Source organism: Festucalex cinctus, chromosome 18 (genome assembly GCF_051991245.1).
Source record: "Festucalex cinctus isolate MCC-2025b chromosome 18, RoL_Fcin_1.0, whole genome shotgun sequence".
NCBI classification, from domain to species: Eukaryota; Metazoa; Chordata; class Actinopteri; order Syngnathiformes; family Syngnathidae; genus Festucalex; species Festucalex cinctus.
Window position 1 is genome coordinate 6,030,465 of NC_135428.1, and position 18,404 is coordinate 6,048,868.

At 38.8% G+C, this 18,404-nt stretch overlaps 1 protein-coding gene across 4 annotated transcripts in view; it reads right to left on the bottom strand.

The window, feature by feature from the left end:
- The window catches only part of LOC144006413 (seizure protein 6 homolog), a 108,381-nt gene that overhangs the window by 45,025 nt on the left and 44,952 nt on the right, over nucleotides 1-18,404 (bottom strand). For all 4 annotated transcript variants that reach the window (XR_013279806.1, XR_013279807.1, XM_077505249.1 and 1 more), the window contains exons 2-3: nucleotides 4,804-5,544; nucleotides 3,771-3,892 (exon numbers count right to left, since the gene is read on the bottom strand). Coding sequence is in view for 2 of the 4 variants with exons in the window: in XM_077505249.1 (XP_077361375.1) it covers nucleotides 3,771-3,892; nucleotides 4,804-5,544 (863 nt within the window). In the remaining 2 variants the exon portion in view is untranslated. The remainder of the gene's footprint in view (nucleotides 1-3,770; nucleotides 3,893-4,803; nucleotides 5,545-18,404) is intronic.

The following is an 18,404-nucleotide window of genomic DNA, read 5'->3' on the forward strand; positions in this document are numbered from 1 at the left end:
GATTGCTTTTGTGAAAATGGCTGGGAGTGAATGAGTTAATCAAGTGTGGTGACGTATATCATGAGGTTCCTCATTCCATTACAAATAATAAAGGAGTGGGTTTTTTTTTAAGGAAAATAACTCAACCAAATGTATGGAATGTGATTTTACTGCATAAACCAAACATGTTCTATGATGTCAATGCATAATAACTTCAATTTCTCAGCAATGATGATGGTAGCTTGTATTTGAACATACCGCACATGCTTGTAGTCTTCATCACAATGCACATAATTTAATGTCAAACTGTATCTTGTAAATCATGTCTATCATACTATTACTTTATTGCTGTTCTAATTGATATGAGATCAACCTCCAAATGTGTATGCATTTTATTCAGCAAAATAATCATGAAGCGGTCATAAGAGCAGATGGGAAAAGTCATTAACTGCTGTGAGCTGTGGGAACAGAGACCCGGCAGCTGACCCAAATTGTCTTAATGATACATGGTTCATTCGTGAACGCATGCAAATGGCACATGTAAAAGTGATCTCACACCACATTTATTCCTAATAAACAAAAATCAACGTTGTATTTGAATGTCATTTTAATTAATGTGAAACTGTTAATTAGCAATAGAAAAAAAAGTGTGCCCTTCAAATTTGCTCACTTACTTACTTACTGCTGACGTAATGTTCCCTTTCATTCTTGTATCATGCAGGTTTACTGAGGTTTGCCCTTCATAACATTACCTACTTGCCAAAACACTTCCTTGCACCAAGATGCTTTGCTATTAAATGTACTTTGATTTTATTTTTACTCCAGTAAAATGTTGCCAAGCCCAACGACCGTATTTTCCGCACTATAAGACACACCGCATTATAAGGCGCACCTTCAATGAATGACATATTTTACAAATTTTTCCATATATAAGGCGCTGCAGTAGAGGCTGGGGTTACGTTATGCATCCATTAGATGGTGCTGCGCTAAAGGGAATGTCAACAAAACAGGTCAGTCAAACTTTATTAATAGATTACAAACCAGCTTTCTGACAACTCCATTCACTCCCAAAATGAATAAACAGCTGTTTTATTATTTTCTCTGAGGTAAAGTATTAGTATTAGCTAGCAATCCAAGATGGCGGGATGCAGGGTCACCGATAGCGTCTTGACAGCGAGACCTGTTGCGGCTCAATAATGATCCATATATAAGGCGCACTGGATTATAAGGCGCATGGTCAGCTTTTCAAAAAATTGAAGGCTATTAGGTGCGACTTATAGTGCGGAAAATACGGTAGTAAGAGTTGATCGCAATCTTGCATTTGATCAAAACATGTCTCGTCTCGAGTTGTGCAGCTTCTGCTGGGGGGGGTGCCCGAGTCCTCCAGAGATAGTTGAGCGAAAATGGCAAATAAACTCATCAGGAAAGTGGAAGCAATCAATTTACTCGCTCCGCCGACAGTTCATGGCATCGCTCTTTTCTTATTGGATACTGTGATTAAAGGAAGATTAGTATCACCAAAATGACTTCGCACAACATGATGAAAAGTGGAACTCTTGAAATGAGAGGGAAGAGCATTTAAATTGAGGTGACTAATAGATCAATTTGTGTGTGTGTGTGGGGGGGGCATTGGGGGTGAGATCCATTTTATGAAATAAAGGACATGACCGAGATGTCTTACTAGCTGTAATTGCATCAATGATTCCACACAGTGGTAAAAATGTTACAGATTTAAAATTGCTCTAAGTTTTGGCACCAAAACCTGAGAAACAATAACTACAAAATTTGAAATCCAAGCCTGTCACAAGAATACCAAGAGACTCGGATTGCCCTCCAGGCAGCAGGAGATGACTGCTGATGGGTAAGATGCAACACATGCTTGCCTTCAATATTTCTCCTTTTAACACATTCACTGGCAGCCCAGCAAAAATGCATTGCATCATTTGACGTCTTCTTCCGTCAAAGGCAGTGAATGAGTTAAAGGAAATGGAGACCATGACTTCACTTTCATCAGTTGTGTCGTGCGCTGGTCTATAAAGTTCAGTAATCAGCTCATCAGTATGGTGGACGGAAACTCCTTTTCTTGCGCCGCTGACTTGAAAGTACCCAATGAATATTTTGTCAAATGCAGTGAAAATTCTGTGCTGGTTCACAAGCGACGACATCAAATGTTGTGAAGTCTTTGCTCAGGTGTGCCTGTGTGGATATGTGCAGGTAAGAGCCTGTGTGGTTCTTGGAAAAAAAAAATACTCTCTTCAGAAAGAGTATACTCAGTCAAGACTTATCTTAGCTCTCCAGAGGCAGGGAAACAAAGCTCACATATAGTTTCAAGTCTCCTGTGGTAAATTAGCTGTTTGAGGAATTGCAAATGCCAGGCAGCACACGCGCACGTAAACACTGAAAATTAATTCTTATAACCTTTTATATAAAAAAAGGGACTTTTCATGCAAACATTCAACCTGCGACTGTCCCTGTCCTCCCACACACGCAAGCAATTTTCTGCCTGTCTATCTCCATCAACCCACACAAGACCGGCAAATATTCTAAAAGCTAACACCAAATATGTCATAGCTCTTTACTGGATTAACCCATGCGCCCTTATTTCACTTGAGAGTGTTTTATATAACAAACATTAACGCTTATTAAGCGCATTATGAGCCATGGCAGTCTGGCACAATTTACAATATGCAACAATATCAAGCCACCTGTAAATAAAAGGGGTCACTTGCAGTGACAAAGTGATAGCTATAATAACGAGACGTGCAATTTCTGCAGAAATTGCAGTTGAATGCTGAAATGCTGAATGTTAATATTTGACTGATGTGGAATTCGTTTGAATCGTATCAAATAGAATGATATTGACAGAAATGTCTTAATGTGAAATGATACTGATCATTATATTAAATTGAACGTGGACTGGGTCCGCTTAAGATCAATATGCGAACCAGAGCTTCCTATGTACTCGTCACCTGCTCTACACACTGAACCACAGCAGACTTGTCAAAAACATTGAAATTATGTGGTATAATATTGAAAGCCGAATGAGAATTATACGCGTTTTATCATTTATGTGAAATTATAATGCATGTTGTGCTGTTTAGTATGTATATATGCATATCATTTACTCTCATGCCTATGGACACATTTACAATGCACAGTTTGGATTTGAACCTCAGGACAATCCACTTTACCAACTGAGCCATCAAATTATCAACAACCTGTGAATGATGTTAAATAGTAGTGAATTATGTGGAATACTGACTTGGAATGTTGAATGTCTGTCCCATTGACAATGAATGGGACATTTTTTTTTTTATATAAAATGTTAAAGCGTGCAAAAACTCTAAGTATGTGGAATGAGAAAAATATAAGCCCCATTGGCGTACATTTTTGGAGTATATTGAAATTGGAACGGTGAAAATCTGATGTATTATGTGGGAGTTTAAAGACTCAGAATTACATTATTTCAGCATTCCCACAATTACATTGGAGTTTATCTTCACTGTTAGGAGACTTATGTAAGACGATGGTTTGTTGTGATAATAAAAAAGTTGACCCTGGTAAAAGCATAATTATGAAATGGGCTAGTGAACAGTCTGAGTAAAACTGTTTTACAAGAGTTTTTAGAGAAGCACCAAAATTTGGTACCAAAATTCTGGTCCTGGTTGAAGTAGAAAATAGCAAGCAAGGTCTACTTCAGGGAGGCCAAACGATGTTTCCACAACTCAATCGCTTAATCAAACGCCTGGTTTTGTTTCAAAAGCCCACAAGAATGGTTCTCGAATACTGACCTGAACCTCGATGCCGTACCCCAGGTAGACGGTAATCAAGTAGTTGCACTCCATTGCGGTGTCAAGCTGCTGCAGGATTTCAATGTTGCCCTCAGGGTCAGTGAAATTTAGGCTGCACGGCTCTGTGGGAGACAGCAAAAAAGACGTGTGATTCGCATTTCTTTCAGTCCGCTGACTCTTACTGACAGCCCACCTGTATCTCTGTGGCCATGTAACCCTCAAACTATCTCTGTGGACTGGTTCTCAAGCTACAGCATGGACAGGCAGGACAAATCAGATTGTCTTTGACACATGACCAACTCTGCTATCCCTACTGGGGAGATGAATAGCTTTGTGCGGCATGGAAAACGAACGGAAAGGATGCTGAAATCTGCCGCTTAATTTTCTTCTCCTCGGAGATGCATGTGTCAAATCATAACAGGGAGATACTGCAAACTTTGAATTTCCTCTGGGGTTTAGGTTATTGTGTCGATACTTATTTCACAGTCATTTGAGCACCCTCCTGTTTTCCTCAAACTACCGTATTTTCCGCACTATAAGGCGCACCGCACTATAAGGCGCACCTTCAATGAATGACATATTTTAAAACTTTTACCATATATAAAGGAGCTACAGTAGAGGCTGGGGTTACGTTATACATCCATTAGATGGTGCTGCGCTAAAGGCAATGCCAACAAAACAGTCAGATAGCTCAGTCAAACTTTATTAATAGATTACAAACCAGCTTTCTGACAACTCCAGTCACTCCCAAAATGAATAAACAGCTGTTTTAGTATTTTCTCTGAGGTAAAGTATTAGTATTAGCTAGCGATCCAAGATGGCGGGATCTTCTGCCGATCGTGCAGGGTCACCGATCGTGTCTTGACAACGAGACCTGTTGCGGCTCAATATTGATCCGTATATAAGGCGGACTGGATTATAAGGCGCATGATCAGCTTTTGAAAAAAATTAAAGGCTTTTAGGTGCGCCTTATAGTGCGGAAAATACGGTAATCTACAGAATTAGGAGTCTAAGGAATTGGGAACATACTCACCAGATGTTTGCACTGTGGTGATGGTTGTCGTCGTGATCACGGAGGTTGACGTGGCAGTTTGGGATGGTGAAGTTAGGTTTGGGAGGGGCTGGTTGAGACTGCTTTTGTCTTTCGGTGTTGTTTCCCTTGCCTGCCCCTTTTCCATCCTCATTGCAGAGGGTGCAAGGTTCGCTTCGGCTGAAAAATCCCTCCAAGGCTGCGGTTGATCTCGCTGCAATGATAAGGAAGCAGCTGGGGCGTTGTCGTTATTTGGTGTCACTTGCGTTGCGAGGGAGCGAGTGGTTGGCTCGAGCTTGTCTCCTTCCTTTTTTTCTTCAGGAGACTTCTGAAAGAGAGGCATCAGAGGTTTGGGTGTTGTCGGGGAGAAAGTGGTAAGCGGCGCGGTGGCAGCTGCAGTTGCGGTGGAAGCGACGTCTGAGAAGGCTGGAGCGTCCTCGTGGGGAACTACTTGAGTGACGGGGCGCGCTACATCTGAAGCATGCGCGGAGCCCGGTCTGGTGGGATGCGTCGCCAGAGAGCCGTCGCTCCTGAAGAAGTGCTGGTCTCCCTCAAAGTCCCTCAAGAGAAGGTGCTCATGAAGCATCAAGCCTTTGAGGACAGGCCGGTGGTCTGGGCTGTTAATCGGCAACGCGGTGGTGACCCAGTGAACTTCGCTCTCTGTGTCTTCTGTTGGGGGGTTTGTGATGTGACCCCTGCTCAAATCCAGAGTTTTCCCCCTGGCGCCATCACTCTCATTGGGACCTAAACCAAAAGACAATATTTTTGTTTTGTTTTCAAACAAATATTCAAAGAACACATTTGCACCGAGCTATCCGGATCATTTTTTGCAATACAAGTTTGTTGAGTTCGGTCTGACAGCTGTTTTTAACTCATTTTTTAACTATATAGATCCTTGCTTTTTTTAAAAAAATATATGAAAACTGTAGTACTGTTCTTGGCATATATGTGCTTGTTTTATTTAAAAAAAAACAAATCTAAATTTTGACTGCACAAACAATTTGCCACAGCCGTAGATGCCTCCAATCGGATAATCAGCTCTTCTTACTACAGTCTTTCTACAGCTAATCAGTGAAATTCTGCTTTTCTGTTGTGGACATGCTAGGAAATAACTGACTATATGGCAATTTTAGTTTAACTCACCATAAAATCCACCGTATTTTCCGCACTATAAGACGCACCTAAAAGCCTTCAATTTTTTCAAAAGCTGACCATGCACTTTATAATCCAGCGCGCCTTATATATGGATCAATATTGAGCTGCAACAGGTCTCGCTGTCAAGACGCTATTCGGTGACCCTGCACGATCGGTGACGCGCATGCGCAGAAGATCCCGCCATCTTGGATCGCTAGCTAATGCTAATACTTTACCATAGAGAAAATAATAAAACAGCTGTTTATTCATTTTGGGAGTGAAGGGAGTTGTCAGAAAGCTGCTTTGTAATCTATTAATAAAGTTTGACTGACCTATCTGACCTGTTTTGTTGACATTCCCTTTAGCGCAGCACCATCTAATGGATGCATAACGTAACCCCAGCCTCTACTGTAGCGCCTTATATGTGGAAAAAGTTTCAAAATATGTCATTCATTGAAGGTGCGCCTTATAATGCGGTGCACCTTATATAAGGAAAATACGGTAACTACATCTTTGCTTTTCAAATTGTTCCCAAGTTTCATAAACCTTCATCTGTCTTATGTTTCTCCTCTGTGAGTGTCTGTGTGCAGGTTGGTGGTAGCCGTGTTAGTTATCCAAGTAAAATGACAACCTACCAACGCTACAGTGTAACCAACCCATGAATCAAGTGGGACGTGACACAGTAAACAAAGGAACAGAGCGGAGGACATTATTTTTGCTCTTTATTTTTTTTTGATAGCTGGTATATTACAAGATGACAAGCTTTGTCTGGGGGGAAAAAAAAAAGGCAAGTTTTGCCTTCCTCCCACTCCATTCCCATTGTCCCACAGAAGCGATGCATGGCTGTCAACCAGTAGTTTGACATTCAAACAGCTTCTCGGTTCCCACACAAGCGTGTGATATGACAAGGAAATAGTATTTGTGCAATTCTCTTGCTGCATGCCTCTGCTAGATATTTTGCTAAAAACTAAAAAATGTCAATTATTGAAGTTTTCGAACGCATCACAAATGCGAGTACAATTGGAAGATGAATTTTATAGCTTATCCAGTTAGTGGCTGATTTTGGGATGAAAACACTATTGCTTAAAATCACAACAGGTTTTCAGGTGTGCGATTTGGTGCCAAATTAAAGTATGTTCTCTTCATGGAATTGAAGTGTACTGGCATTTTTTCCTTATGACAATGATAGTTTTTCCATTTACCGTATTTTCCGCACTATAAGGCGCAGCTCATTATAAGGCACATCTTCAATGTATGGCATATGCTAAAACCTTTTCCATATATAAGGCGCACCTTCAATGAATGATATATTTTACAAATTTTTCCATATATAAGGCGCTACAGTAGAGGCTGGGGTTACATTATGCATCCATTAGATGGTGCTGCACTAAAGGGAATGTCAACAAAACAGGTCAGTCAAACTTTATCAATAGATTACAAACCAGCTTTCTGACAACTCCATTCACTCCCAAAATGAATAAACAGCTGTTTTATTATTTTCTCTGAGGAAAAGTATTAGTATTAGCTAGCGATCCAAGATGGCGGGATCTTCTGCGCATGCGCGTCACCGATCGTGCAGGGTCACCGATAGCGTCTTGACAGCGAGACCTGTTGCGGCTCATTATTGATCCATATAAGGTGCACTGGATTATAAGGCGCGTGGTCAGCTTTTGAAAAAATTGAAGGCTTTTAGGTGCGCATTATAGTCGTGAAAAATACGGTAATTAAAAACAGCTATGGAGTTAAGTCAGAAAATAATCATCACCCTCTGAACGACACAGCCAATTTTAATGTTTAATTAAAATACTTTGAGAAGTAAACAACACAAGCCTGACAGGATTATTGTTGCGCGTTTGACCTACATCTGTTAAGGTGACAGCTGAAATCTGTGTACAGTGTAATCATCGCTAACAGTTAAGTGGCAGCTCATGCCACATAATTAAATAGTGTGTCCACAAGTGTATTTCCCACATAACACAGTTTGTCGGAGGAGTTCTGACAAATGGATGAACCCTGCTAATATTCATGCTTTCAGCATATTTGACAGCAACAACCCAATAATTATCCAGATGTTAAAAAGTTCCAAGTTTAACTGCACTTCATCGTGGCACGATTTCAATCTACTTCTTTTAAAGAGAAAAATCAAATATAACGTACCATATTTTCCGCACTATAAGGCGCACCTAAAAGCCTTCAATTTTTTCAAAAGCTGACCATGCGCCTTATAATCAGGTGTGTCTTATATATGGATCAATATTGAGCCGCAACAGGCCTCGCTGTCAAGACACGATCGGTGACGCGCATTCGCAGAAGATCCCGCCATCTTGGATCGCTAGCTAATACTAACACTTTACCTCAGAGAAAATAATAAAACAGCTGTTTATTCATTTTGGGAGTGAATGGAGTTGTCAGAAAGCTGGTTTATAATTACTAATAAAGTTTGACTGACCTATCTGACTGTTTTGTTGACATTCCCTGTAGCGCAGCACCATCTAATGGATGCATAACGTAACCCCAGCCTCTACTGTAGCGCCATATATGGAAAAAGTTTGAAAATATGTCATACATTGAAGGTGCGCCTTATAGTGCGGAAAATACGGTACTTAAAGTGAAGCGGTGGGAATTATGTTTTCGTGTGAAAAAAAAAACAAATACGTCTGGAGGTCAGTTTACTACCAACACAGTTTTTATGCATGGTCGCATTGAAATTGCATTTGCTTTTTCCCAGCGTGGGAAATAGATGCTTGAATCTCTCTGCACCCAAGCAAGCAAACATTTGCTCTGGAAATAAGTCGGGCACAATATTGATCTTCAGAAGCCTCACAAAATAAACCTTGCATTTAAATGTCACACTGGACACATGCCTTAGCTAATACAAAAATGGACCACCAGAGAAGCGCCGATCTTCAACAGAAATTTGAATATGTAGTTTTATGTTCATCATTGTGTTTGATTTGGCTTTTGAAAAAGAACCGAGTCATCCAGACTGACTGAATTGACACATCGGCTTGACGATAATGCCCCATTTTCAAAGACTTTTATCACAGAGCTGAAGAGAAGTGGTTTGTTCTATCAAGGCTCGCCAACAAATGTAAAAACAGATCCACTTAACAACTGAAGTACGCGATATAGAAAATCCAGAAAGACACTTTGTAATTGTCCGAGTCCAAATCTTTGTGTGTTAAGCTTTTGACCATCCAGCAGGCTCCCCGGCAGTCAGAATATCGAGTGGTGTGGAACGATGGAGTGGGGAACTCGGTTAAAGCAGAGTTTCTCACACAAAGATCGATACAAAATCAATGCGTACAGGTTGGAGACCCCACTGTGGTGATTACTGTGTTACCACAATGTTCTCTGAACCCTAATTGGATGTTTGCGGAAGAAGATTCTCTCGGTCAGAGTTGAAATCTTGTTTTATTCTTTTTTTTTTTCTTTCTCTTTTAGTACTTTGATTATGTGAATGTTAATAAATGAAAAAGACTCAAATTAAAGTCACTGTTGAAAATGTTCTTTCCTTGTGTTTTTTTATTTGTATTTATTTATTTTTATTCTATCTTACAAATTCAGGACGCTTAGTACCGGACCGACAGGCTTCCCATTCTGTCTCCTGTTGGTCATTGTTATAACAAGGATGCTTTGTTATTGTTATATAATTCATTGATTGTTCCACACCTGACCTATTGCATTGAATTGTGGGGGGGGGGGGGGGGGGGGGGGGGGGGTGCTGGCAAAACGTACACCGAACCCATTTTTCTTATACAGAAATGTGCTATCTGTGTCATTTTTGTTTGTGGATACAGAGACCACACAAATCCATTATTTATACAACTAAAGATTTTAAAATTTAATGAATTGATGGAATTTAACCGCCTTAAAATATTGTATAAAGCCCACCATGAAATTCTACTAGTTAATATACAAACTAGATTTATAAAAAGGGAAAGTGAGTATAAATTAATAGGAACATACATTTTTTGTAAACCTAAATACAGAACAAAACAAAAAGAACGATGTATTTCAACTCAAGGTGTCAGTCTATGGAACAATTTGGATTGTACAACAAAACCTTCTCAATCTATTTGTATTTTAAAAAAATGTATAAAAGCATATTTACTGCAAAAATATGTATAGCAAAAGGACATGCAGTTGAATTATTTTTGGATTGTTGGGTAGTATTGTATTGACCGCTTGCTGTCATTGATTTTGTGTTGATTTTTTTTTTTTTCGTGTGTTTATTAGGGGCAGAAACAAAAGTTTCACTTCTTTCTGTCCCCTTTCATTTCTTTTATTTTAAAGAGTGAAATAAATTGATTTGATTGATTGATTATTTTTCGTATTTCTCAGACGGTTTGTGAGTCCTTGTGTGTTTTTCCACACATAATAAATCTGCTTTTGAAGTACAACAAAACTATACAAGCATTAAATGAAGACAAAATCGAAGCAGATAGCCATTTATCCAACCGAGCAAAAAAAATGTAGCAGAAGAAAACTGCGAAGCTTGCACAGCTTGCAGGTTAGATGCTTGTAAAAATGTAAGTTGTCAGTGAAAATAACTAATGGGCAAATGTGAAACATTCTCCTGCCAAGAGTTGGTCCCAGAAGGATGTCACACCTGAAAAGTGAAATATTGTCTAACAAGTTTCTTCCTATGCCTCAAAAATGCTCCATGCCTACCATAATCAGTAACGTCTCAATTACTGACATAGATGCAAATTTTGTTTTGTTTTTTGAGTCTGGTAGCTTTGTCAGTGAATTTTTTTGTTCAACACAAAATATTTGCCTTTGTTTGAAAAGCAAGGCAAATTACTTCTTGCTAACTGTGATTTTGGCAAAGACTACTGAGCCCGACTGGATCCAAAAGCACAGAAGGGCCCCTCTGTCACCCAGTTCAATCCATAGATGGAACATCTCACTCTACTGCCAGCCAATTTAAATTCATTGCGCTTGAAGGACTCCAATCAAGTGCAGATGTACTGTTTAAGCATTGGAGTGTCAGAACAAGGTGATCTTCATGGGCTCTGTCAGCTTCACAAGATGGGCGTATCGCCATCATATTTAACGATCCACTGATCAATGACTAAAAAAAAAACCCAAAGAGATGATTGATGTTTTCTTTTGGGGAGCTTAAATGGAAAAAAAAATAGATGTTTTTAACTGCTCATCTTCCAGATGTGACGCCACTGAAGCGCTGCATAAGTGCAGACGATATTGAGGATGATGTCGTGTGCTCATTTACTGCAGTGAGCTGCGACGGCTAAAAGTAGATCCCCGAGCTGAAACACTTAAGAGGTTATGTGTGTAACTGCGTGAAGTCACATGACACGGAGGCTTGTTAATTAGAGCGTATTCATAAATTAAAGGTGGTGACTGCCATGACAGAATGAGATTACCGTTATCGTACTGGTTAGTGCTCCTTTTCAGACTAGTGGCACAAATACACAAAGATGCAATTTACTGTCCGTGGGGAAATTTAGGTAGTGAAACGAAGCTTCTCATTTAGAATTCATTTTTACTTTTATTGGGTCCCATGGGTAGATACAAGTTTGGAAAAGTGTGAGAATGTTTGATAAGACAATGATGTGTTTTATTCTTAGGTTGGGGTTAGAGTGTTTACGGTTGAGGTTAGATCACGTTAATTCTTTGATTAAAATAACAAGTCGGTAAAATTAAAATAATGCTAAGCACTATTTTCTGTTCAACTCCCAGGCTAGCGATGCAACAACAAACACGCTAAAATTGTTGGGTCAAAAATGGACCGACCCAACTTTTTGGGTTGCTCATTTAACAAAAAAATAAAAAAAATAAAAATAAAAAAAAATAAAAAAAATGGTTAAAATGAATAATCCACAATACAGTGCTTTTTTGGGGATTATTTTTTACAAAATCAACCCAATTTTTGTTGTTTTTTTTTCCCTTCTAAGTGACCCAATTTGTAGGTTGTTTTTTACAATACATTTTTGGAGGGTTGTTTTGTGTGATATTCATTTCACAGAACTTTTTGGGATATTTATTTAACACAAGAAGTTGAGTTAAATAAATAACCCACAAAAAAAAACAAAAACTAAAAATTAAGTTGTTTTGTGGGTTATTCATTAACCCCACTTTTTGCATGTAATGACACAAGAAAAAAAAATGGTGAGGGGATTATTCATTCGATCCAGTTTTTTGAGTTATTCATTTAACTCGACTTTTTGTGGGTTGGCTTAATTTGGGGGAGCTAAGTACAACACAACACATTGTTTTTGTTTTGTACAAAAAAAAACTTTTGGGTTTTATAGGTTATTCATACTAGCCCAATATAATTTTTGGGGCTGTTTTTGTGTTTTGTGTCACGTTTTTTTTTTTTTTTTTTTTATTAAACTTTTCGGGTTAAATGTATAACTCAAAAAACTGGGTCGGTCCCATGTTGATGTAATTTGGGTTATTTTTTTTACCAAATTGTTTTTAGAGTGAACCATCTCTACTGTAAACAAACTCAAATATGCTTGTTTAACTCCACGCAAGATGCTCTATCGGGACTTAAAAAAAAAAAATAAAAAAAATAAAAGTACAAGTAAAATCAATATCATGCATTTGACTTACATCACATGCTTGGCAAGGGTCGCATTAACCTGCAAAATATGGTTTGAAAGTGATGCATTAGCTTTTACGCCTATCTGTAATATTGTTGGACTATCACATTTTCAAAAAAGAGATGTGAATGCCTTATCATGAAGAAATAGTTATCATAATCATAAGTGCCCTTAAAACTGGAAGAAAAATCTGCGACTTTGTTCGGATACATCTCTGTATCCATGACAATCTATCCGGCTGCAGCGACAGAGTGAGCAATCACAAGGGACTCCTCCTTAAGATGGCAAGAGACAAGCTTTCTTTCTTCAGTTGCATATCAATGGAGTCATCAGAGAACACTCAGTGCATGGAGAGCGCGTTAATAAGATGGGACAAGCCACACTTGAGGCGGGCTGCTGATTGACATCAATCTCCTTTATATCCACGGGCTTTATTTCCTTATTTTTACACGGAGCTTCTAGACAAGCAAATCAATCGACAGCTTCCATCGGGCTCTTTCCGAATTGGCGCCGTGACTTCCTGGATCCTCGGTTGGAGGTTTTACGTCGGGAAATGAAAACGTCCTCGCGTTGACATGCGCTCCATACCTGTAGCATTTGTTTGGACTGCGGCGATAAAGAAAGACGACAGGACATAATGAGCTGAATCTGATAAATGATTTCCATTAGTCGACTTAATGAATTGATAATTTAATTAGGCTTTTGGGTGTCACAGGTGCACGGAAGTGGAAATAAATAAAGTGTCGGGAGGAAAATGTACAAAATTCAATTAAGTGAGTGCTGGCTGGGAGAACGAGTTAGCGCTTTTCGAAAAGAAGGAATCTACAGTTAAATCTAAGTGAAGGAGATTAAACTATGACCTTGCATAATCTGATTTTAAAAGCATCCTATTGATTAATTTTCAATGTATCAGGCTGTTGATTTGTTGAAATAGCATAATAAGATGGACTCTCTTTCTCCTTTTGCCCTTTGACTTCATTGAGCGGAACCATAACGTTCCACTGTCATATATTATGTTCCGGTTCAGTGAGCTCTGTCCTTCAGGCTCCAAACAAACGATGTCTTAATAGAAGCTCATGAGGCCTGACCTTTACCCGGAGCGGAACAAAAACAGACGTACAACGGCACCCCTATTTTGCATTAGAGACACCACGCAGCAACAATATGTAAATGTGTCACTCTGCATGCGCACCGTGGCAAGGAAGCTTCAGCATAGCTTGGAATTATGTCGAATTGCGAATATCGTAATTTCCATTCGATTCCTTTCACGCGTGTTTAGCTTATCTTTATCGAGCACAAGTGAGCCAATGAGAGTACATCTTGTTGCTTTGTGTCAGTAACCCACGTCTTACATGGAAGAATCATTCTTGTAATTCAATTTACCAATGTTGCGCATCTGAGAATATACTGGGAGAAAATGTCTCTTACACACTTCATTTCCTTCCATTACTGCAATTTATCTTTTCATTTTCTTCTCATTTACTCCATGCTGGAGTCAATTAAGAAGAGAGCTCGGGGTGAAACAGGACTCACAACTTTCAAATGGATTCATGTTACATTTAAAATCCCTTATGCTTTAAAATAACGAGTGTGCAATTTCCTGTTTTCTATTCCAAATCTGCATTACTTCTTAAATTGCGAATTGCTTGAAAATGCTAAAATACGCCACGCTAGTATTTCAACTTGTTCCACTAACTTGAAAACACACACACACACACAAACTCATTTATAGTTATTTCATAAAATTATCACCCAGATGTTACATGAAACTAGACGTGCAATTTCAGGAGAAATTGCGTGGGAATGCTGAATGCTAATAGCCGAATGCTAATATTTGAATGCATGTGGAATGTGGCTTGTGAATAAATTGAAAGATAAATTATGTGAAAATTACTAATTATTAATTGTAGTTGTAATTGTAAACTTCAACCGCAACCTGTCTAAAGTGGGATTCGAACCCTCGGCTCCTGTTAAGTGGTCCATGTCCTGCTGCACGAGCCACTGATCCACAGTCGATTGAAGTGCTCATTGAAGTTGTAAACTCCATGATTAAGGACATATTTTTCAAAATCAAAGGGTCAAAGAAGTTCAATTTATATATAGACCTAATGTTAACGGTTCTAACACTCCAAATGGATTTTTTTTTTTTTTTTAAGCCCAGATCCAAATGAGCTGGACTATTTGGTCAGCTGTTAACAAAATCATTAAACTTGCCTTATCATCAGGAATGCTCCTTTTTATGCCAATCATGACACATATTTTAACACCAGGCTTAAAAACTACAAGCGAAGAAAACACGTTGAGGTGTTGAAAGATGGACTTAAAGGCAGACATTTATACATGCTGACTGTGTGTAATTGTGAAATGGGTTTTGTTTGTTTTGGCAGCGGGGTGTCAGAGAACAGATCCAGGTGAGCGCCTGTGTGCACAAGTCTGAAAACATAAACCCTGTAAACCAGAAACACAAGCTGCCTATGGGGAGGCACGGGGATACAAATAATAACGCTGACAGTGATATATGACACTGCTCCCTGTGGCACTCTGAAGCATACATGGCTTTTTTAGAGTGGAGAAGGCGCCAAAGTCTTGATTAAAACATGCATTTTCCCCATGCCTAGTCAAGTCAAACGTGCCTTCTATTCCTTTTGTAGATAGATACATTGATGGATGAAACAGGCCCATCCGCTTTGTTGGAACACAGCGGTAACAGTAGAAAAGACTAGCGATACAGTCAATATTGTCTAACACAAGACTTCATAATAATAATAATAATAACTAACTCTTTTTACTGCCACACGTGATCAAAAAACAACCCCCAATGCGAGCGGATTTCGAGCATTTTAACTCATTTTTTATTTGTTTCTTATACAACATGGGTACCACATGAAAGATCACATTCCATTCTTTCATTATAAAAAAAAGTATGTTTCTACCCTATTCCGTTCTTTAGTGATCACCATTTGAATGACATTAAGCGAAAATTGATAAGAAAAGATACATTTTCACCACAGCATTGACTTTGATACTATTTTTTTTTTGTTTAGTGACGCTTTATTAAATTAGGTTTAACGTAAAAAAAAAGGCTTTGATCATTCACGTCAGCCTTGAAAACGTTCTATTTCATCAGATTGTGTCATGTTTCATTGTAATTCGCAGCTCTAGTTAGGGCCCGAGCAGCTACCGTTGCGAGGTTAAATAAACTTGAGTTGAGTTGAGTAATTCCATACACCGGCAGCCCATTGAAAAGAGATACAATGCTGCCATCTGCTGGCCATAGTCAGTGGGGGGTTTTGATTTCACAACTCATTGTCCCGGCTGTGCTGCACTTGGATGTTGCACTGACCACTGATATATAAATAAAAAAAATGACGTCACTTAACGTTTATGGCGGCATACATCGTGATTTTACTAAACGTTATTACACGTTTTTGGCAGTCAAAGAGATAAGCTTCAACTATTGAGCCAAATTGTATAACTCCCAAACATCCAAATTGTGGAACAAAGCACCACAGTGTGAGTCAAAATGCTTTCAAAGCAAAATGTAGTATTAAAAAAAAAAAGCAGATCCTTTTGTGTAAACAACAAGTCATTTGACATATTCGTCCCTCCGGAGTCGCTTGTGTATATCAAGCGGACGCGGAAAACTGCAGCTGCAGCTCTTGAGGACAATAAACTGCGCATCGAGCGTAATCACGTCGAGCCGGCAAATGCGTTTTTAACACATAAAATAAGATACAGTCACACAAATTCATCAAATTCCGGCAATGGGCCAGCAAAATAACTTCACATCATGGACATGCAGATTATATTACGCAAATGTAATTTCCCTGTGGTGACCGATTGGGTACCATCTGGGATAAACTAAAAGTAAACACATCAAATTATATTCAGGAGATGAACAACAAGACAGTGAGATACTTTTTTTTTTTTGTCTCTCAGCATTCCAGCTCGAGTTCTTTACAGACAGCAGGTGGTCACAACACCCACACCAACACTCATTCTTGTAATCATTGCTCAAGACTTATCAAAGCTAATAGTCACATCTGCATCTGTTAGTTTACGACAAGGAAGTGGAAGTTTATTTCAGCATATTTTCTACTTATGTGAGTCATTCTTAATTCGCCTTAAAAAAAAAAATGATGACTGTATAGTCAGAATTATGTGGGGGCATTCATGGTCTCTAAAAATACACCAAGGGAACTGTATCTTCAGAAACAGTTCATTAGTATATAAATAAATATACTGGGGTGAGTACAGATGCCAGCGATTGAAAAATCGAACATCCAGTGGAAAAGATCGGTTATTTTTCAGGGATCAGCAGATCAACGATCCCCCGAAATATATAATATTCGTGATGAGAAAATGAAGCTTCATGAAACACGTGTGATATATATATTTTTTTTTACTTTTTTTTTTTTTTTTTTTTACACACGATTACTTACTTGGAAAGCCTGTACTGGAGGAACTCCAGTCGCAACGCAGCTACGTCAAAATTTAGCAATAATAAATTTAATAATAATGCATACAATTGTGGAGACTGGGGTCAAGTTGCGTTTTGCAATTTTACTTCATGTTAAAGATCAGATGAATCTCAATATGAAAAGAAAAATGCACCGAGCTGTCACTGTCTTACAAATGAAAATGATGATCTAGTGGCAGAAAAATGACCCCAACACAAATCTATATTCCACTCGAACATTTTTCCAATTTTATGTGAACACGAATATGAAAACTTACATTTTATTGAAGAGATATAAAATGTGTGATTACCGGTAATCGTGGGTTAACTATTTAAGTCATGCGATTATTTACGATTAAAAATTTGAACTGCCTGACACAGCGAAAGTTGCAAAAGTAGCACAAACAAGTTAACATAATGCAATTTATACACGGCGATGTCAAGTTATGATAATTAAAAAGCTTATCAGCATTTATCATTTCGCTTCGGGCTGCTTCCACAAACATGACCCAAAAACTTCTCGTTTTCAAAGTAATGCGGCCTGACAGCAGGCAGTATCATGCATGAATCGAGGCTGAATAATTCAAAGTGTTTTTAAAAAGGACAAAAGGACTAAAGGAGAGTGACAACTTGTCAGCGGGTGATAAACTGGGGAATGAATAAGAAATGAAGAAGCTCCGCCGTCAGATGTTGGTCACCCTGCATCATCCGCACCTTTTTGTTTTCAAAGTCAGCATTTATCCGAGAAAAAGCACAATTATGCATGTAAACAAAAACAAAAAAACGTGCTGCATGGGAATGAGAACATAAGACTGAGGTAGTTCAAAATGAGGTCACAGAGATAGGTGAGGTAAAAAAGATATTTAATGGTCACTAACATTGGCTGCGATTGCCTTTGGCCAACTATGTGACTCACTCCGGTTGCTGTCAAAGTGAACTCTGGCCATGTGTGTCCAAAATGGCAGCCGCGCTGAAGGGGAGTTACACGGGCGAGTGAGAGGGTGCAAAGCGTAACCAGGAGCAACCAGCAGCCACATTCTGCTATGATTTGACAGTTTATGGTCAGTGCATTTATCACAAATGTCAGCCTTTATCACTGCTCGCCTCTATCACGTGTAGGGTGTGCATACAGAATGCGCGGGGGTACATGGCAAAGGAAGGGATAAAGTTGTCAAGCCTTTCCACAGCGCATCTTGATGCAGCCAGCACAGCACAAGCAAATAAAAAAAAGTCCATGATGGAAGCATTATATTTTTTTAAAACGCCTACAAAACTCACTTTTTTTTTTGGAAAGCAACAAACATTTTCTCATTTTTATTTAAGTGTCATCATCCCTCTATATAAAATCGTTTTGTATGTTGCAACCCTTGTCTAGTTAAACCAAGCGGAAATATCTTTAAAGTACAAGGACGCAAGAAATGGAAACAAATCCAATATGA